The 21,701-nt window shown below is 35.5% G+C and overlaps 1 protein-coding gene across 1 annotated transcript; it reads left to right on the top strand.

Annotated features, from left to right (window-relative positions):
* Positions 1-695: 695 nt before the first annotated feature.
* LOC117932088 (C-terminal binding protein AN) lies at positions 696-19,411 on the top strand. Its single transcript, XM_034853126.1, has 9 exons — positions 696-1,755; positions 4,062-4,279; positions 5,863-6,445; positions 12,987-13,152; positions 13,246-13,376; positions 15,908-16,708; positions 16,844-16,891; positions 17,855-17,968; positions 19,100-19,411. Exons 1-9 carry the CDS (start codon positions 1,036-1,038, stop codon positions 19,169-19,171), a joined length of 2,853 nt encoding a protein of 950 aa, XP_034709017.1. The 5' UTR covers positions 696-1,035; the 3' UTR covers positions 19,172-19,411.
* The last annotated feature ends 2,290 nt before the right edge of the window (positions 19,412-21,701 follow it).

The raw sequence follows: 21,701 nt of genomic DNA, 5'->3' as shown, positions 1-21,701 counted from the left end.
TTTTCACATGTTTTTATTTTATAACACATTATTAGCACAATACTATGATATATGTAAAAAAATGAGAAGAATGTTTGAGATAGAAAAAAATAAAAATTCATTTGTGAAATTTATTATAAGTATGTGATCTTATTTTCTTCACACGAAATATGAAAAATAATATGCATTGTGTTTTCTTAAAAATAGTTTTTTTTTTTTTAAAAAAACAAACATAATGATAATAAGATTTTTAATTTGTCAATAATTTTTTTTAGAATTTATTTTTAAAATTCAAAAAAATTTAAGGTTTTTTTTTCAAGTTTTTTATTTTTTTATTTTTTATAGTACGTTGACAAACCATTAGAAAAGTTGAGAATATTTTGGAAACTATTCATATATTTAGAATGTTTTCTTTCTTTTTATAATATTAGTGAAATTTAACAAATAAATTTTCCTCTCTAACAATTAGAAAGTCGATGAATTTTCATCTAAAAATTACTATTATTTTTATTTTTTAAAATAGAAATAGAAAATATATTTAAATTAAGGAAAGATCAAGAATTTTGACTAAAATTATATTTATCGAGAGTATTCGAAGTATGCTATTGTGAATATGTGCATGAGGTGCATGGCGATTAACTGAACAGGCCAATGGGAGAAAGACACGTAGCTAAGAATGGTAGTTCTGTCATTTGCGTATCCCTCTCGTTTCGCCATTCTTCGCTCTTTGACTCCTTCTCTCTTCTCAAATCGAGTCCCACTTCCCAAATCTGAACTAACCAAACCCTAAATTTTCTTTTCCATTTTTTCCAATTCAAAACCCTAACCAATCATACATAATTCTCTGACCCCGCCCCTGTTCTTAAACCCTAACCCTCCATTGTGGATCATATCTGTCTGCCAATTTCAGAGTCTCGTGAGCCCAGAGCCCCCGATTCTGGTTGCTATCGAATACCCTTGATTTTTGTTCTTTGTACGTTGTGGGTGTTTTTAATGGATTTAACCCTGACTTGAATTTGAAGATAATTTTCGATTGTCGAATTTAGGTCAGTTTTCATGGATTACGAAGAGGGTAATTCATCAACAGCGAGCGCCAAAAGCCCGAATTCGAGGTCGAATTTGTATCGAATCATTGATGGGCACTCATCGCCTCCCTCTGTATCCCTTGAGATTCGGCTTTTCTACGTCCGAATCGCTCCTTGCGTTATCGATAGCGTCCCTGATCACCTCACTTTGTGCCACATTCGCCGCGGAATTGGGGTTTCTCTCGAAATCAATGGCGCACGCATCCCTGCATCCGAAACGGCGTCGTTGACCCTTCGCCGTGATAGACTCGACAAGGAGTCGTCGGAGGTGATCTACGTGAGCACAGACAGTGTTAGGGTTGCGGGGGGTGTTGAATTTGAGGTGTATGAGAAGGAGGAGATGATCCTATGTGGGTCTTTGGAGAGGATGGAATCTTCGTGGGGGAATGGGAGTGGTGGGTTGGAGAATGGTTCGAGAACCGGGTGGGACATGGATTGCTACACGGCCGCCTCGGTTGTGGCTGGGTCATCAGCCTTTTTTCAGCCAAAGCTCGGGGTCTCTTCGCCTTCCATTGAGGTTTATATCGCGGGATGTTCGTCGAGCATGCCTGTGATTCTCACCAAGACAATTCAGATAAGTCCACGGCAAAAAGCGTCTAGGCATGGTATGCTGGATGCAATTCCGGAGGGTGAGGAGATTGGGAAGGCGCAGGAGAACAGTAATGGAACGGTTCGTCAGCGGAAAGTTATGGTAATGGAATTTTGCCGTTAGTTTGAGCTCAATATTATTTTGTTTTATTTCCAAGAATGCGTAGAGAGGAGATGATCCATATTATCATTCAAAAGTTGAGTTTCTGAGCAATGCTGATATGTATGCATTTATGGGAACAGTCACTAATGTTATGCAAGAAAAGATGTGATGGCCTTGGTGTAAATTGAGAGCAGTAGGAGAAGGGTTTAAATAGATGTCGGTTATGGATTTGAGAAAAGATGTGATGGCCTAATATAATATGACCCTAGATAGAATAGAATGGAGACAGATGATTAGTGTGATCAACTCCCTAATTTTTCAACAAGATTTATTGATTTATATTAAGTTGCTGACTTGGAAGATGAATGATCGGGGTTGTAGTTAAAGTACAATGTTCCGAGCCTTTTAGGAAAGTTATAAATTATCCAGCTAATTACGAAGATTGGGTCAAGATAAACCTAAAAGAATCAGAAGAATAAAAATCCTTAAGGTTTGACTAATAATCCCACCCAAAGTTGAACATAGAAAAAGTAGTGAGTCCACAATACCACCTTTATATATATCCAAGATTCATTGTTATTTTGTTATGTTTTAAGGTTATAAGCATAACTTTGTCCTGTGTACTTTGGTGGAGTGTTTTTATTTGGATTTCCTATCAAAAAAGAAAAAAAAAGGTTTATAAGCAGAGCTTTAGATTACACGTCAGTGAAAATTTAAGTCATAGTTTTTAATTTCTAAAGCCTTGTTTCCTGAGTTATTGACACTTTTTCCATGTAAGTAGGGTTTTAGATTGTTAACTTGTGTGTGCAAATCTAAATGGTTTGAATGGGATCAAAGAAACATCTCATCAGGGCCATTTGAAATTTATGCTTACAAACTGAGTCAAAAGATTGTCTACATTGCAGTGAATTAATGATGAAATTGCAATTTTTTTTACCTTCTATGAGAAGGTTCCCTTATCTTGTAATCCTATTATGTGTCTCAAGTTTGGTGATATTACTAAATATCTCAGTTGCTTGTCATGAAATTAGAGTTAATCCTCTTGCCAAGATGGGTCTTGTGATAAGCTACTATTGAATGTTCTATTTTCTTCTTGTTACTCTTGAATGTTCTACGTGCTTGTTGCTGATTAGTTTGAGCCATTGCTTCATTGATCATATCCAATGTTATTAGCTAGCTGCTAATATCATTGAGCCAGTGTTTCCCTGGCCATAACAGTGGTATTAACTGGTTGCTGATGTGTTTGAGAAATTGCTTCAGTGAGCATATCCGATTGTATTTGCTTGTTCCTGATGTGGTTGAACCATTGCTACAGTCACCATAGTCAATAGTAGTTGTTTCAATAACCATATTCGGTTGTTATTTTCCCTTATATCGTTGAAAATTTCACCTGGATAAATACATAATTCATTTGTAGTGCGATAATTCATTGGTAAACACACATGCGTGCATTCATAAAACTTTGATTTTTTGTTCTTGTTGCATTGTGTTTCTTTGTAGTAAGTTCCTCATTGTCATTGTGAACTAGAAGGTTCATTTCATCAGGAAAAATAATAATAAAAATAAAAATGAAAGAGGAGGTTATTGATCCTATTTGTGGTACTCAATTAAAAAAAAAAATCAATTATATACCTGGTTGATTTTTGGTTTCCATATGGTGTCTGAATTCTTTAGAAAGCAAATGTTGATGGCTTCAATATTTTTCTGTGCTCTACTGGTTGAAGAAAATAGTGATTAGGGCATCCTTTAATTCTAGATGGTGGTATGTGACATACTCATGCTCTTTACCTTATGTTATTTATTTATTTTTTTAATTTATCTAGATGGTTTACTGCAAATTTGATGGATGGATTTGGCACAATTAGAACAAGTTAAAATGAAAAAAAAAAAATCTACCTGTATTTATATATTGATTAAATAAGAATGATGTGACAACATGATAGAGTTCATTCTGAAGATCTTTTAAGTGGGGTGTTTTACCTCCTTTACCTACAGATGCACCCGAATGAAATGGATGCACCCACATTAAGTGGATACATCCTAGAATGAATTAATACTTTTAATTTGTATATATGTTGCAAACATGATTCTTACAGTGCAGTTTTGTAACTTTGAATTTCCCACTGTATCAAATAACCTTTTTGGCAACTGAATGATAGAGAAGCACAATTTCAATGTGGTCTAAGGTGTGCTTTAATTCATTTGGTTTCTAAAGCTTGCTCTGGTAAACAAAATCTGCCTGAATTTGTGTTCCATTTAGTTTCTCTACTGCTAACCAATTTATGATCCCATTTGCGCTTATGCAGATCACAGAGGCAGATGATGATTATGAGTCAGATGGGAAAATTGGACATGGCATCTATTCAGAAGACATGTACTCTGGTGAGGATGGCCAACTCACATGGTTTAACGCTGGTGTAAGAGTGGGTGTTGGCATTGGCCTTGGGATGTGCCTTGGGATTGGTATTGGTGTTGGACTGCTCATGCGTTCATATCAAGCAACTACCAGGACCTTCAGGAGGAGGTTTTTCTGAACCTAATCGTCTAACTTGAAAACTCAAGTGGTTCTTGCTCAATAGAAAAGGAACAGAAAAGAAACGAAAAAACTACCTGATCTCATCCTGTAAGTCTGAAAGATACCAAGGTTGTGGCTGAGTAAGAAACTTGTAAATCAATGGCTCCAGTCCTTTAGGCACGCGGTTAGTTACTTAGGGGTGGAAATCATAGAGTTTTCGTTTACTAGGACGACACATTTCTCTAACACAAAGATTCGCATCAAGCTGCCGTACTCTTCCATCTCAGCTGATAACTGAGTACTCGATCATAAATAAGTGGGTATATTTTATGCAAGGTTGGTTGAAACCATGGACAAGCAGAGCCTTAAGTTTTGATGGATGAGGCTGCAGGAGATGCAGAGTGACTTGTTCAGGAGCTTTGATATAGGCTTTTTGGTGTGGGCTCGGCTTGTTAGTATGGGGTTTCTGTGAGCTTCCAAAAAAAGTACATAGATATGTTTTCTATTATCTTGTGTAGAGGTTTTTCTATGTTTTATGGGAAGGCTGTGCTCTGGTTATTATTGTAGGAGATACAAACACATGATTTTGGATTTCTTTTTATTTATTTATTTTACATTGTTCTCATTTTTGAATTCATTTCCATAGTTGTAAACAGTGCTCAGTCAATCTGTGGAATAATTATAAATGGTTTTGCTGTACATACTTGGGTTGATTTTGACTCTCACTGTGTCTTTCTTTCTTGTATACTCTTTAATTATCAAAAAAATTACCATGATTATATTTCTATCACTTTAAATTTAAAGTTTTGGAGTTGTATTTCATTTTTATTAACATCTTTACTTATAATCCATTTTTTTTCCATATTTATATCTTGAAAGCTTTGTTTGATTTTCGAAAAATAAAAAATAGATTTAAAATTAATAAATTATTATTATTATATGTTATTTTCAACTATTTATTTGAACTTTTTGTTATAATAAAAAAATAATTTTTTTAGCATTTATTTTTCTTAGTCTTTCTGGAACTTAAAAAAAATAAAAAAAATCATAATTTAAAAGACACTTTTGTATTCATTGTCATTGCTTCTATACTTAAAAAAAAAAAAAAAAGTGGGCTTTAAATATAAGTGATAAAGAACTTGGGAAGTATTTTGGAATGTAAAAGGCAATATTTTTTTTATTTTTATACTTTTTTGGACAAATGTGGGATGAAAGAAAATATTAAGAACAACGTTGTTAAGAAAGAATTCAAATAAAGACGACCAAAAAGCAAGGGACGAATCGAGGCTTTGAATTTGTTGTTGACAAAAGAGGGGGGACATAACTGAAATTGAAGAAAATCGTAGGGGCATTTTGGGGAAAAGAAAAGATTGAGGGGACGCTTCACCCTTTCCTCGAGCCTCGAGCATGGGAGAAGAACTCGAAAAAAGACGCATCAGCAGCAGAAGAAGCAGAGGTGGGCATCTGCCATTCCAACTTTACCCCTAAGAACTCCACAAAATTACGACGACTGCCACAAACCCTCGCCACTTACTACTCAACCAGAAGCTCTGAGAATTCAAGAAGAAGAAGGTGATGACGACTATAGTGAGAGACTCAGGGAGATCCTCTGCTTCTGCGGCCCACCATCATAGGTCTGCGCCCCTCCCCCTTGTGGTCTCTCTTAACTGCATCGACGACCCTTCCCTCGAGCACGAGTCCCTCTCTGGCATAGCCTCCGTCGAGCACGTTTCCCTCGCCCGCCTCTCCGATGGAAAGATCGAGTCCGCCGCCGCAGTCCTCATCCACTCCCTCGCATACCTCCCCCGCGCCGCCCAGCGCCGCCTCCGCCCCTGGCAGCTCCTCCTCTGCCTCGGCTCCTCCGACCGCTCCGTCGACTCCGCCCTCGCCGCTGACCTAGGCCTCCGCCTCGTCCATGTCGATACGTCGCGTGCCGAGGAGGTTGCCGATACGGTCATGGCTCTCTTCCTCGGTTTGCTCCGCCGCACTCACCTCCTCTCTCGTCACACACTCTCTGCTTCCGGCTGGCTCGGCTCTGTTCAGCCGCTGTGCCGTGGGATGCGCAGGTGCCGTGGTCTTGTTTTGGGCATTGTGGGTAGATCTGCCTCTGCGCGGTCTTTGGCTACTCGGAGCTTGGCGTTTAAGATGAATGTGCTTTATTTTGATGTTCAAGAGGTAAATTTTTCATAAGATTCGTTGATTTACGTTTTATAACAGCTCAAATTATGGAAAATTTGTGCTTTGTGTTTCAATCGATGTTTTAGGAGCTGCAGAAGCCTGTGAATTCGATTAAGACCAGGATTTAGTTTTTAGTACCATTGGAGTCTTAGCACATCGTGTTAGTTCTGATTCCATTTGATGTGGTAGCTGAAAAGGTGTTATGTTTCCATATCTGGAAGTCGTTATTTTGATCAGATTTAAGTGATTTAGTTCTCATTGGGCTTTTTCTTGTTTTGATGAACAGAGCTCTGTTATGATCATTGTTATTATTTTGTGATAATAATGATATGTTGGCTGGAGTATGAATTGAATGGGATTGGGTGTTTTAATGTCATGACCAATCAAATTATAACATATTTGTCCGAAATGTGATTTTTTTTTTTTTTGGGTGAATTGAAAAGATCATTCATTCATCTTGAGGTTTTGTTGGATTTGATTATGAAGTATTACATTAATGTGGTCAGACTTGATTGATTGTTTCCCTTTATCTGTTTGAAGTGGCTAGGGTTTATAAGCTGATTTAAAATTAACTCATAGTGAATCAAAATGGAAATATTGGAAATATTGGAATCATTGTTTATTTGAATGTTAAGGTTGTGTTGGATGTGTGAGGTTGGTGCTAGTTAAATTATTGAATTGCTTTCATTTTAGTCAAGGTTTAAACTCACCATAAGCTTGGTTCCAACAATTGTAACTGAAGTATGTTATCAATTAATTGTAGATATCTTTCATTTTCCATTTGCTTCCTGAGACAAAGAAGGTTAGGAAAAGAGATGAAAATATCATGTTTTAGGTTTTTTGGATCTTTGAAAAATTTAACATTAACCCTACATATATGTTACATGGACTTAGGTACATGTTTTAGGTGCTGGGGTACATATGTTCTCCATTTAGATTAAAAAATATGTGGTTAAAGAAGGAGGGTTTCAAAGACCTTCTGAAAGGGTGGTGGATGGGGTACAATTTTAGAGGATCCTTCAGCTTCATTCTGACTTCAAAACTTAAGGCACTGAAATCTGATTTGAGAAGTTGGAATAAAGATGTGAAACGATTGTGTTTCCATTAGGAAGGAGATGGACCTTCAATGAAATAGGTTTCTAGGATTCAAAGGAGAGGGAAGGGGTCTTATCCCTTGAGGAGGTTGATGCAAAAAGGAGAGCTAGGGAGGATTATAGTGAGTGGGCTCTTTTTGAAGAAACCATGTGGAGATAGAAATCTAGGGAGATTTGGCTTAAAGAGGGTGACATAAGTACTAAGTGCTTCCATAAAATGGCTAATGCTTATAGGAGGTAGAATTGCTTGACTAGGATTAAAATTAATAAGGAGTGTTTCTCTAAGGAGAATGGGATGAAGGAAGGAGTGGTAGGGGCTTATAACACTCTATTATCTGAGCCAAAAGAGTAGAGACCTAGCATCAACACTCTGGATTTTAAAGTTTTAGAAGTGCTAGAGGTTGAAAGGTTGAAGGAACCGTTTTCAAAGAAGGAGGTTTTCAATGCTTTGTTAGGGTTCAATGGGGACAAGGCTTTAGGACCGGATGGGTTTTCCTTGCCTTTTTAGCAATTCAATTGGAATTTTGTGAAGGATGAGGTGATGGGGTTTTTCAAAGAATTTTATGACCATGGGAGGTTTGAGAAAAGTCTTAATGCTACATTCCTAGTGTTAATCGCAAAGAAAGGGGGTACAGAGGATTTGAAAGACTTTAATCCTATTAGCTTGGTAGGCAATATGTGTAAAGTCCTAACAAAAGTCTTAACTAAGAGACTCAAGAAAGTGGTGGGCAAGGTGATTTCCAAGTCACAAAATGTTTTTGTATAGGGTAGACAGATTCTTGATGCGGTACTTATAGCAAATGAGACTATAGACTCTGTGTTGAAGAGCCATGCTCAGTACTAGATTGATAACCGAGTTAAAATCGGTGGAGAAAATTAAAAACCACAAAAATGAAGAAATTAGGAAGGATAAACCTCCTAGATGATGTGAGAAGTTGTTGTTGAGAGGTGAAATGAATATTTTACATAGAAATGGCTATGTTGCAGAGAAATAGGCATTGTGGAGAGATGTGAGAAGCAAAGAAGATGAAAGGGGTATGTTGCAAAAATGGGTGTGTAGTAGAGGGAGATGTGAGAGAGTATTTTGTAGAGAAATGGATGTGTTGCTGAGATATGGGAGAGGGGTTTTTGACCAAAAATGGGGGAGAAATGGGTGCGTTGCAAGGAAGTGGGAGAGAAGATTCGAAAAGGGAGAGAGAGGCTTTTGATCGGATATTTGGGATTATATTTATGATAATGATTTTATAAATACTTAAATTGAATATAAATGTTAATATAAAAATTTATTTATTCAAATGAAAATAAAAAATCTTGTTTTTTTAGAATGGTTTTATTTAGAATATATTTGATAGGAAAAATGATATTTATATTTTTAAACGTGATTTATGGTTATTTTTTAATGGTTGAATATATTTAATTTAAACAAATTTATTATAAAAATATTTTTTTACTAGTTTTATTTAAAATTTAATATGAGGTGATAAATAAAGAGTTTTAGATCTATTCTGGAATGTTCTCTCTATATATTTATTAATTTTTTTTAGTCTATCTTATTGTATTTATTTTGTGATAATTTTAACAATTATCTTAAAAATTTTAGAGTTCTTAAATTAACATATTTTGCATATCATCTGATATTGATTTGAGATGCTGAAACCGATATACCTTAGGATCCTTTGAGTCAATAATCGATATTGCGACTTTGAACCATGTGTGTAAGTTAGACATTGAAAAGGCATACGACCATGTTAATTGGAATTTTTTGTTATCAATTCTTGAAAATATGAATTTTGGTCAAAAATCGGTAGGATATATTAAATGGTGCATATCCTCTACAAGGGTTTTAGTGATCGTTAATGACTCTCTTATAGGTTTCTTCCAAAGCTTTAGAGGTTTGAAGCAAGGGTACCATTCGTCTTCTTATTTATTTGTTGCGGCAATGGAAGCCCTTAGTTGTCTTCTTAAAAGGGTTAGGGGGGGTACTTATCTTACAGGAATAAAGGTGAGGGAAGAGGTGGTGAAGGGGAGGAGGTGTCTCATTTGTTGTTTGCAGGTGACACTCTTGCTTTTTGTGAGGCTTTCTAAGCTCAAATGGTTCATTTAAGTTGGTTGCTCAAGTGATTTGAAGCTTTAGGGGGGCTGAAAATTAACTTGGGTAAGAGTGAGTTGATTCCTATTGGTGGAGTAGATTTTGTGGAGGAGTTGATTTCAGAGTTGGGTTGTAAAGAAAGCAAACTTCCATCTATCTACCTAGGATTGCCTCTAGGTGCTACCTTTAGATTAGTGGCAATTTAGGATGGGGTGGAAGAGAGGTTTCGCGAAAGACTCTCATTGTGGAAAAGGTAATACATCTCTAAAGTGGGAAGACTTACTTTGATCAGGAGTACTTTATCTAGCCTTCCTAGTTATTTTTTTGTCTTTATTCAATATTCCAAGGAAAGTCAAATTATGGTTAGAGGAAATTCAAAGAAATTTTCTATGGGGAGGTGGCGGGGTGGAAAACGTTGCATCTTGTGAAATGGTTAATAGTGTGTTTGGAAAAGAGCAAAAAAGGGAGGGGGTTGTTTGGGGATTAGGCTCCTTTCTTTGTCGAATAAGGCGCTTTTATGCAAATGGAATTGATGGTATGCAATTGAAAGAGGAGCCTTTTTGAATCAAGTCAATAGTGGAAAATATGGAAGAGGGAGGATGGTGGTCCTCTGAAGTTAGAGATATGGCATTGGGCTTTGGAAATTTATTAGGAAGGAGTGGAATAACTTTGTATGTAGTTCTTCTTTTGTGGTGAGTGATGGGAGGAAGGTGAAATTTTGGAAGAATAATTGGTGCAAGGATGAACCGTTGTGTGTTTCCTTCCCTTATTTATATGCTTTAGCCATTACAAAATAGGCATGACTTGCAAATTTATGGGTTCAAATAGGGGAGAGAAGTTATTGGAACTCTTGTTTCTCTAGACCTTTAAATGATTGGAAAGTGAACAATGTAAAGGATTTATTTTCAAGGTTGCAAGGTGAGATGGTTGATAGTATGAGGGATGACAAGATGGTGTGGATAGAGATAGATTCTGTCTTTATTCGCTTTTGTAGAGTGGTTAGGTATTGGTTAAGAGAGGGTGTTTTATTTTGTGTTTTTTCTTATTCTTTTGTTTTTAGGAGTTATTTGTATGCCTGTGTGCTTTGGTGTCTCCTTTTGGAGCATTTTAATTTATATGCATTGTTTACTTATCAGAAAAAAATAAAAATCACTTAATTCTAATTCCTAAATGACGAGACACGGGACAAGGCTAAAAATACCTTTTTTGTTCTTGTTTTATCTCTTGGACTAAATCACTTATCAAAAAAAAAAAAAAAAAAATTCGTGGACCAAATGGAAGTGTATGACTAAGAATCTCCAACATGAGTCCAAGGCTGCTTACAATAAATCGTAAATTGTTTTTTTTTTTTTCCTTTATTGGACATATATGGTGGATACAAATTATAGCAATAGGTGCTTTGTACATGTATTCCACACCCAAATTCTTGGCATGTCATATTTGACATAGGTGTCTTGAAATGTCCATATAACATAGTCCTAAATTGAAGCAAAATAGTTGCATTGTGCTCAAGCATGTGTAAGTTTTCATGTTGTTGGGTCCTAGACGATGAAACATCAAAGAATGAATTTTTAGTGGTATGATGGTTTTTAATTTCACCTTTCAAGTTTATGTCATATGAATATCTAGCTGAGCAACACCCAATGTAGTTTTGACTTCATACATTCATTCAAATAATTTTCCTTGGATTGAAGTAATACAATTTACTTCTCATAAGGACTGCATTTAGGAGTTAAATTCCCACAGTTGTTTATCTATTTATCTATCTATATATGTGTGTGTGTGTGTGTTTAATAAGCAAAGGAAAAGAAATTAAAAATAAATAAATAAATAAAAGAGCACCAAAGTATACAAGTTGTATTCAACAAGCTCCAAAAGGCACAACTAGGAAAGGAGAAGACACAAAAAAACAACTCCCCTCCCTTAGCCAAACCTTAACCAACCTACAAAGTCGATTAAAAACATAGAACTTCCCTTTATAAACAACTTCACTGAGAAAAGATTACAAAGAAAAGATTTTTTCAGAGGATGATCTGATTGCTCCACATTATGAAAAGACCTTTAGTTTCGTGCTCTCCACATAGTCTAAAAGATGCATAAGAGTAAGAAAACTTAGTCTTTCTTGGGTCTAATCACACCACCTTGTCCTTTTTCATAGACATTCCTTGCAACCTAGCAAAGAAATCTTCTACAATGTCCACTTCTCAATGATTCAAGGATTTGAAAAACCAAAGGTTCCAGTGTTCCCTCCCCCGATTGGTCCCAAACATTTGTCACCCAAGAATCCTTTGAAATGATCAAGGCACACAAAGATGGGAGGATACACATAGAGGCTTGTCCCCACACCACCCATCTTTCCAAAACTTCATCCTCCTTCCATTGCCTAAGGAGAAGGATGCTCTACTTTAAAAAGTGTCCCTATTCTTTCTAATAGCTTCCCATAACCCAACCCTATTCCTATCTCTCACTTCACAAGACTGTCATCCTCCTTCCCTATATTTTCTTTCTATAACCTATTTTCATAAATCTCCCCTCTCATTTGCTTATCGCCAACTCCACTTGCGCAATGGAGCCATATTAAATGAAGAAAGGCATGTGATGCCTAATCCCCCTTTTGATTTTCTCTGTGCCCACAACTGACCACTTCACTAAATGCAAACTTATTCTCCAAAGCCTCACTACCCAAAGGAAATCATTTTGAATCTTCTCAAGCCTCAGCCTAACCTTTCTCAGGATACTGAACAAAGACACAAAACATAAGGGGAGACTCGATAAGGTGCTCCTGATCAACGTGAGTCTTCCCCCTTTGTGAATATATTGCTTTTTCCACATTGATTACCTTCTGTGGAACTGCTGCCCATAAAATACATGTCTCTTGATAGGACCATTTAATACATCATCGAATTAATGAAGTTCTTATTTCAAAGTATGAAAAATGCATTTTAAGATTTGAAGGGACTTATTTTATTATATAAATTTATATATGTGTGTGTGTGTGTGTGTGTGTATGGGTTTCTTCTTCCAACAAAAAAAGAGGAAAACAGCAACGAAGTATGAGATATATCAGTGTAACCTGTACTTAAATTGGAAATGACTTGTAACACTAAATTGAAGTGTTTAAATGTTAATTGAAAAATATCATGCTTGCCATCCTTCATATATGTCATTCATGCTTTGGTTTGCTTTTCGTTAGGTGGTGTTGATATATTTTTGTTTGCCTATATGTATATATTGAAAAATAAACTTGTGTACTTTTTTGCATCTAAATGTGTTTTGACCAGCATATATTAAGTATTTGTTCTTGAAAATCATGCAGAATTTGGATTGAATTTTGTCTAAACCAACCATTTAACAGGGAAAGGGAAAATTAAGCAGATCTATTACATTTCCTCCAGCTGCCCGAAGAATGGATACTCTTAATGATTTACTCGCTGCAAGTGACCTTGTTTCCCTTCATTGTACTCTAACAAATGAAACGGTTCAAATCATCAATGCAGAATGTTTACAGCACATAAAGCCTGGTATTTTTATTTTGACATATACTTTCTATAAACTTTTTACAAGTCCCCCTCCCCCCTATTTGCTTTAACTGTTAATCAGTTTCTTCTGTGCAGGGGCATTTCTTGTGAATACGGGGAGCAGTCAGCTGCTGGATGATTGTGCTCTGAAGCAGCTGTTGATTGACGGCACCATTGCTGGCTGTGCTCTGGATGGTGCTGAAGGGCCACAATGGATGGAAGCATGGGTATGATGACTAGTTTTAGGGTATGAATATTTAATAATAGGTATCATTATTATTATTATTTGGATAAGCATGGAGAACAAGGTATTAAAAAGTGCCAAAAGAAGGGCACTCAGTACACAAGATATATGCAAGAGTGCCATAGGGCAAACACGAGATGAGGGAAACAAAAAACGATCCCTCCCCTTACTTACAACCTAACCAATTTACAAAATTTATCGAAGACATGTGCACATCCTTTAAACCCGCTTTGACCCACTCCAAAAAATTACCCATAAAAAGGGATTTATGCTCTTGATCAGGTATATATTGTTATCTGTAAAGGTATCTATCTAAAGTTTTATGTAATTGCTTATGATTGTTTGGGACATGAAAACAGATGAACATAGATATAAGGTTCATTAAGGGTAAGTAAAGCAATACAGAAAATTATGAATGGAAATTCGAGCCATATGAAGGGAAACTCTCACATACAGTTTGTTCTTTTTCCTGCCCTAGGAGTAGAGTAGCAAAGAAAGAGGAATTAGCATTATCGACCCAATGATGCACTAACACCTTTCTTGTTGGGGCTCCAAAGTGTCTAAGCACAGTTTACTTGCATTGATCAATCAAAAGTTTTGCTGCCACTCCTTATGGTTACCTGTGATTGGTATGACCTCTCACTTGGATGTAAGACTCCCACTGTCTGATCATAGACCACCCATGCCACGCTTATGAAGCGGATTCCTCGGTGTCTGTGTATGCATGAATGATGTCTAAAAATCCTTACTCTTACAGTTCTTTGTGGGGGAGTGCATGCCTCTTTGAGTTTTGTGCTTTTGTTTTCTATTTCTCTATGCGTGCATTTTGGTTTTTTGCCTTGTATTCTTTAGTATTTTTCCTTTTAAGGACAACTCATCCTTATCGTACTTCTGATTTATTCAATAAATCATTGTTTTTCCAGGTAAAAAAAATTTAGTATACAGCAGAACTAAAGTTCTGTTCAGTGGAGAGGCTTGCTCATTTGACTTCCTTTATCATAGAAGGGTGATCATTTGGGGCACCTACACAGTTCTTTGTATTTTTGTTTTACATGCATGTGTATGTATATGCATATATTGTTTATGTGTGTGTGCATATATCTGCGGGTATGTATTTCTCCTAATATCAGAACTTGGCTAAGACTATCAGAATATATTCATGTGCCTTTTATAGTTTATGTTTCACTTCTGCCCAGAGTTTTACTTGATTATAGGCCAACCATAAACCATCCTTCTTACAGTACATAGCAGTTGGGTTGACTAATCTGTACTTTGTGGCTCTTTGCTGATTAGGCTGCTTCTTTTTCGTTCTTTAAGGATTAGAAACAAAATATCAAGGTTTTATTACTGTAGAATTAATCCTGAGCTTTAAATTTGTCATCATCTGGACAAGCCCTGACTTACTTAGAAGTGATAGCCTAGAATTAGGAATGCTGGTAGAAATATCTGCTTCAAATTTGGTGTGAAATTTGATGGTCTAATTCTCTCCTGACAAGTTATCTTATCTACCAAGTATCCCTGATGTGGCATGGCAATGCAATTAGTTGCACCTGTGACCCGTATCTTTGAACTTTCTGCTATGAAGCTTCATGTTAAGGATCATAAGATTCTGCTTTCCTTATCCTCTCCTGAACTAAAATTTATGCCTATGCCTGAGGTTCAAGACTCTTGGAAAAGTGCCAAAAAGGCAACTTTCTACTATGAAGCTTCATGTTAAGGATCGTAAGATCCAGCTTTTCTTATCCTCTCCTGAACTAAAATTCATGCCTATGCCTGAGGTTCAAGACTCTTGGAAAAGTGTAAAAAAGCGTGTGCTGATATCTTAAAAATAACCCCACTATTGGCACTCTTTTTTCTTAACCTTGAATCTATAACCTCATTTGCAATAAGACCAACATCCAATAGGTCTGCCTTCCACAAACGTGTGCTGATAAACTGAAATAACTTTTTCCACCCCTTTTTTGAGCCTATTAGCCAAGACTTTTTCTAGGAGCTTTATATAATCCCCCAACTAAGCTGATGGGATGTAAAGTCTTTCAGGTCCTCTGCTCCGTCTTTCTTTGGAATCAAAATCAGAGAGTGACATTTAAGCTTCCATAGAAAATCATAACTACATATTCAAAAAGTTTGTTATTGTGGATTTTGAGATGAACCTGTAAATTAAACTCATATTTTGTTACATTGAACTTTTTAAAACTCTACTATTCAATCTTTTTAAAACTTTAGTATTCAATGTTTTCATATGATATGATATCAGTTAACCTCTTTTATTCCTACTATCTTTCATGAACTGAATTCTATATTACTCTATATTTCATGCTTCTAATATGTATCTATATGCATATATATTTTTCTATTCATTTTTCACTATATAAAATAACTTAAGATACATGATACTATGCAATATATGATGCGGAAAAATAAAATAACCATACACAATATTTTTTATGAGTTAACAATTCTGCATTGTATATCAAGGTGATGTTAATTAGCCCCATCATGACTTTGCTTCAGGTAAAAGAAATGCCCAATGTATTGATTCTTCCACGCAGTGCAGATTATAGTGAAGAAGTTTGGATGGAGATAAGGGAGAAAACTATTTGTATATTACAGACATATTTCTTTGATGGTGTCATTCCAAAGAATACTGTATCTGATGAGGAGGATGAGGAAAGTGAAATAGTCTATGAAAACGAACAGTTTGATAAACAAGACAAGGAAATTGCTTTGCAAGGTTCTGTTGGTGAGCAGTTGACAGATGATGTTCTTGTAAGCCCAGAAAGCTCTCAGAAAAAGGGTACTAATCAATCAAATGAGTCTCCTAGCCAGCATCAGGGTTCAGGTTTATCTCAAAATACAACCACTCGATCTGAAGGAAAGCGCAGCAGATCAGGGAAGAAGGCCAAAAAAAGGCATGCCCGCCAGAGATCTCTACAAAAATCAGATGATCCCTCTGCTTTAGAAAAAGAAAGCACCTCACATCGAGAAGATGACACTGCTATGAGTGGTACTGATCAGGTGTTAAGTTCTAGCTCTCGTTTTGCTTCCCCTGAAGACTCAAGGAGTAGGAAAACACCTATAGAATCAGTACAAGAATCAACTTCAGAGCAGCTTCTAAAGTCTAGCATGAGGCTAAGCAAGCCTGGTGAAGTGCTGCTGAAAGATGGGTATGTTATAGCATTACATGCAAGAGATCGTGCTGCCCTCCATGTCTCCAGGCAAAGAGTTCAAGGTGGTGGTTGGTTCCTAGATACCATGTCAAATGTAACAAAAAGGGATCCTGCAGCACAGTTCCTCATTGTTTTCAGAAGCAAGGTTAGTTAACAGGAGTATATTTCTTTTCTGTTCAGCCTATGTTACTCTATTCAGATTTAAGGTGGCAAGTGGAAACTGGTGCATTCATTGTTGTGATGGTTAACTGATAAAATTGTATGGGTGTGCCTGCTTCAGGACACAATTGGTTTGCGATCTTTTGCTGCTGGAGGAAAGTTGTTGCAGGTAATTTATACTCCTTACAAGTTCTTATAAATCATTTGTCAAGTTCTTTAGCTTGCTAAAAAAACTTTGTGAGCTCCATTTGGATCTAGGAAAGGAAAAGTAAAGGAAAGAGAAATGCTGAAAATTACTTACAATGCATTCTTCTTTCAAACTATTTATCATTCTCCTCTCCTTTCCAAGATTCAAACATTTGCCTAAACAAGGTTGATTGGCTGTGGGATTGGATATGATTTGGAATTACATTTATGCAAAATGCAAAAATATTTCTTTATCATGCAATCATTTTTCTGGATTGAGTACGCGAAGATTTAGACTTTACGTGCATTATCTAGGTTCATTCCAAGAAGTCTAATTTGGAGCTAAAAAATATATTTATAATAGGTCATTGATGTTTGTTTCCTCCTGGAGGATGTGAATTATAAATTTTTTATTTTGCTTATTTACCCTCTCTCTCTTCCCCCCCCTCCCCCCTCTGGGGTCAGTAAGTGGAGGGGACCATTGACATTTTAGCATTAGCACTTCTGGTTGAAATCTGGGAGTTTATGCACAAAATGTGGATTCTAACTCATGATCCATGCAATAACAGTTGTTTGACAACTAGTTCTTGGTCCACATGATGGCAGTTGTTTGACAATGAGTTCTGGGCAGTATTTCTGGTAACAAATTAACAGTTTGCTTTTGCCAATTCTCTATTTGGTAAAAGAGGTCAAAGAAAAATGAAAGCAAAATACATTTGGATCCTTTTGAGTTTGAAAGTGTTTTATATTTTCACTCTCAAAGTTTATACTTCTATTTTGCCATTATGTACTTGGTTATTACCATAACAAAAGTGATCTAATGCATATGATGGGTTTTAATATTTGAACAATAATTTTCATAAGATGCTGCATGCAAATTATATGTAGTCATACTGATGTTTATATTCTTTAGGGAATATAGTGTAATTATATTTTGATGATGCAGATAAATAGAAGAATGGAATTTGTATTTGCCAGTCACAGCTTTGATGTTTGGGAGAGTTGGATGTTGGAAGGTTCTTTGGAGGAGTGTAGGTTGGTTAACTGTAGAAATCCATTGGTAAGCTCCTTGCTTGACTTAAAGATTCAATATTGCCTAATTGGGTTAAGTTATAAATCCTCCTAACAATAAACTTTTTATCATTTTGAACATAGACGACCAACTCCCAGAAATACTCTATTGGTCCATAGCACCTATATGCATATATGCACTTATTCATGTATAATATAATGTTTCAACTGTATGCATATGGATTCTCAAAATATCACAAGCCACCCAAATAGCTGTTTTGATTACTTCTATTGCCTTTTAAGATAGTTGATTGGACACACACAAAATATCTTGAACCACCCAAACAGCTGTTGTGATAGTGCTTCCCTCGAAAGGGAAGTTCATAAATCATAAGATGAATGCTCATGTCCCAATCCTGATGATCAAAATTTGTCTTGTACTCCAAGTTCAACTCCCAAAATTGAAAGGCCCTTTTTTTTTATTTTTTGACCTTTTTTCATGGAAGTAAGGAATGAAGGTTGGTCCCCACAAGGTCCATTGGAGGACACTGGTAGTGGACTGGGAACCACAATGTCCATTTGAGTACATGATAGTGGGACTAGGAGCCAAGAGGGCAAAGCTTCAGTTACCTTGCCCAATATATATGTATGCAACTGTGCCCTAGTAACGTGTAGATCCCTTTTTCCTTTTTAATGTATGAAACCTTTCTAGAACTACAGGTTTAAATCCCAATGAGGCCCTGCTGGATGTGTACGATCAACAGGAAACCTTGACCCTTTCACTTGAAAACCCCAAGTCTTTTTCAAGCCTGTAATAGGCCCTGTTCCCCCCTTAGTCAAACATTAGCAAGATAATAGATATTTATTGTCGGATGTCACAGCTCCCCTCATTACAATGTGGGGGATGATTCATCACCTTCATCACTTTACAGTGGGATTTAACAACCAAGGTACTGAAGTACCACGTTTTTCTGCTCCTCCATGTTGGGACTTGGCTCACTGTAACTGGTGAGTGGTGGCTTCAAGAACCCCGACATCGTTCAATTGGCAAGGAGCTGATAGGTTTCGAAATTTACGGACATTATGACCACTTACTCTTCACAATGAATAGATTGAATGCATCAACTAAAGGCTCCCATAAAATTATGATACATCACACCATTGTTTGATCAATCTGCAGGCTGTTTTGGATGTGCGAGTCGAGATTCTTGCAGCCGTTGGAGAAGATGGAGTGACTCGCTGGCTTGATTAGTTTTGCGGTCACACGCCCAACCTATGAGGTTTGCAACACTTTAAAACAGCTTTGTGGTTGTAAAGCATTCAATTTTTAATCATGTTTTATCTCTGATTTTGTATTGTGTTTCTTGATTTTGCTTCATTTGCTTCCCTAGTTGTTGTGAAATGTGTTTTTATAATTCTACGAGACATTTCTCATGGTTTCATTATGCACTGAGCTCCTTCTCCAATATATATATATATTCATTTTTGCCCATCATATTTATATATAATATATATATATATATATATTATTTATAAATTTAAAGTTCGACATGTCATATCTTTTAGAAGCGAACGGCACCACGCAACCTTAGGATAAAGGTAACGATGGTTGCGTGGCATGTAAACTTTGCTTGAGGCGCACTCTTCCGCCCTAGTTCAACTCTAATTTAATCTTATTCTTAGGATTATCTCCAGGATTTGTGTTCTACTTATCTGATCTGGTAGCCTAGCCCTAGCCCCAGCCCTCATGAAATAAAAGAATAAAAAAATAAAAAAAATCTCATAGTGTGTGCTCTGGAGTCGGGACCACCACACACGCCCCCCCAACAGAAGAAAGCCAAACACAAGTTGATTCATTCGGTGAATCCAAGGAGAGGCGGAGGGAATTTAGAACTACACGCCTGGCATGTTCCTTTTAACCCAACTTTGACTCCATTTACAATCAAGCTTAGTCCCTTTCTTTCTAACTCTTTACTTTTCTTCTTCTTCCTCCTGCTTTGGTATGAGGAACCCTCCCTCCCCCTCCTATGCCCTATGGGGTCCCTCCCTCCCTCCCTCCCTCCCATTCCCTATGGGGTCCCTCCCTCCCTCCCTCCTTTTATTCCAATGCATATTTCCAAAGGGGATCTTTCATGTCTTCCCTCCGCACCAAAAGTTGTACATCCCCCTTCCCACCCTCTTTCACATTCTTTGAATTCGTATTATCCCTTTTTTGGTAGGTTTTATGTTTTGTTTGGCCCTAGAGTAAAAAAGAAAGAAATATAGTATATGTAACGGCCTGCTCGTAACCATGTAAATATTGTCCGTTTTGAACCAAAAGGGCCCTCACTAACTGTGTAGATATTATTCGCTTAGGACTCAAAGGGGTCTTCATGGTTTTAAAATGCGTCTATAGGGTTACGAGGAGTCCATACTTATATAGCGTTAGGAACTTTACTCCCTATCCGATGTGGGATGTCGTAGTATAAGTGTGTTTATTATAGAGAGAAAATGCAACATAAAGAAGTGAACTAAAATAAATGAAAATGAAAATTTTAACATTGCTATGTTTGATAACTATTTTTAAAAATAGTTGTGAAAATAATTTTTGTAAAATAAATGTCTACTTAGGAATTTCAAATGTTTTTAATATATTTTTTTATGTTTTTAAATATATTTTAAAAATAAATTTTATATGTAGGGTTTTATGTTTTATATTTATATAATTATTTTTTAAAAGCATAGATAAAAAACAATTAAAAATAATTAATAGATGTTATTTGAAAACACTTTGTTTATAAAAAATTATTTAATCTTTATGTAAAATAAAGTATAAAAATAATTTATGTAATTTAAAATCTATTTTTTATCATTCTCTTTTACTTTTTTTTTTTCATGAATTCTTTGAAGACCAAACATTACCTTACAGGTTTTTAAAGCAATTTCACAGTTTTTTTTTTAATTTAGAAAACATGTTTTATGTAGTTTTAAGAATATGTTTTGAAAATGGGTTATTTAATTAGACATGTCTTTTATGGAGGAGTAGTATGATAAATGTCTAAAATTTTTCCATGACAAGTGCATAATATCTTTAAAAAAGAATAGATGAAAAAAATTAGTTTCGCTACTTGATTTTTGAAACAAAGTTTTGTTTCTTAAATATTTTTCAATTGTTTAACAAATCCTTTTAACTTCTATTTCCATGCATAAAGGATAATCTTAATATTTTAAATTTTGCAGTAAATTTGATTTACCTTACATTTTACAAGCATTTCTAAGTTACATTTAATTGATGGAATATGATAGGAATAATATATATATATATATATATATATATATATATATATATTGTTTAAAATGAAAATAATATTGCATTCCAATATTTACTATTAAAAAAATATGAAATTTCTCTTATGTTTAATCATAATTATGATTAAAATATTTAAAATTTATATATTAAATAATACATATATTATTATTATTTTATAATATATTTTATGTATTTTTTTCAGTTTTTTTAACTCGTGAATTTAATTTTTAATCAAAATATTTTATTTTGTAAAATAAGTAATATATAAAATAAAATTTGACATATATATATATATATATATATATGGGATATCTTAATTTATAATTAATATATTCTATGAATAAGACATATAAAAATAATAATAAATAATATATTTCATAATTCTAAGTGTATTATGCTATCAACCAAAATAGAATTATTCCCTCTACCACATCTTTCCTTTTCTAACACAACTTTTTCTTCCTCCACCCACACTTTCCTTCATTTGCAGCTA

Source organism: Vitis riparia, chromosome 15 (assembly GCF_004353265.1).
Source record: "Vitis riparia cultivar Riparia Gloire de Montpellier isolate 1030 chromosome 15, EGFV_Vit.rip_1.0, whole genome shotgun sequence".
Taxonomy (NCBI): Eukaryota; Viridiplantae; Streptophyta; class Magnoliopsida; order Vitales; family Vitaceae; genus Vitis; species Vitis riparia.
This window is presented reverse-complemented; position numbering and strand designations above follow the sequence as displayed.

Bases quoted from the DNA above. Each gene is read 5' to 3' on its own strand.
- LOC117932088 (XM_034853126.1), top strand. From the start codon at position 1,036: ATGGATTACGAAGAGGGTAATTCATCAACAGCGAGCGCCAAAAGCCCG. The intron at 13,377-15,907 runs GTATGATGACTA...ACTTTGCTTCAG, and splicing joins CACAATGGATGGAAGCATGG to GTAAAAGAAATGCCCAATGT. The intron at 16,892-17,854 runs GTAATTTATACT...TTGATGATGCAG, and splicing joins CTGGAGGAAAGTTGTTGCAG to ATAAATAGAAGAATGGAATT.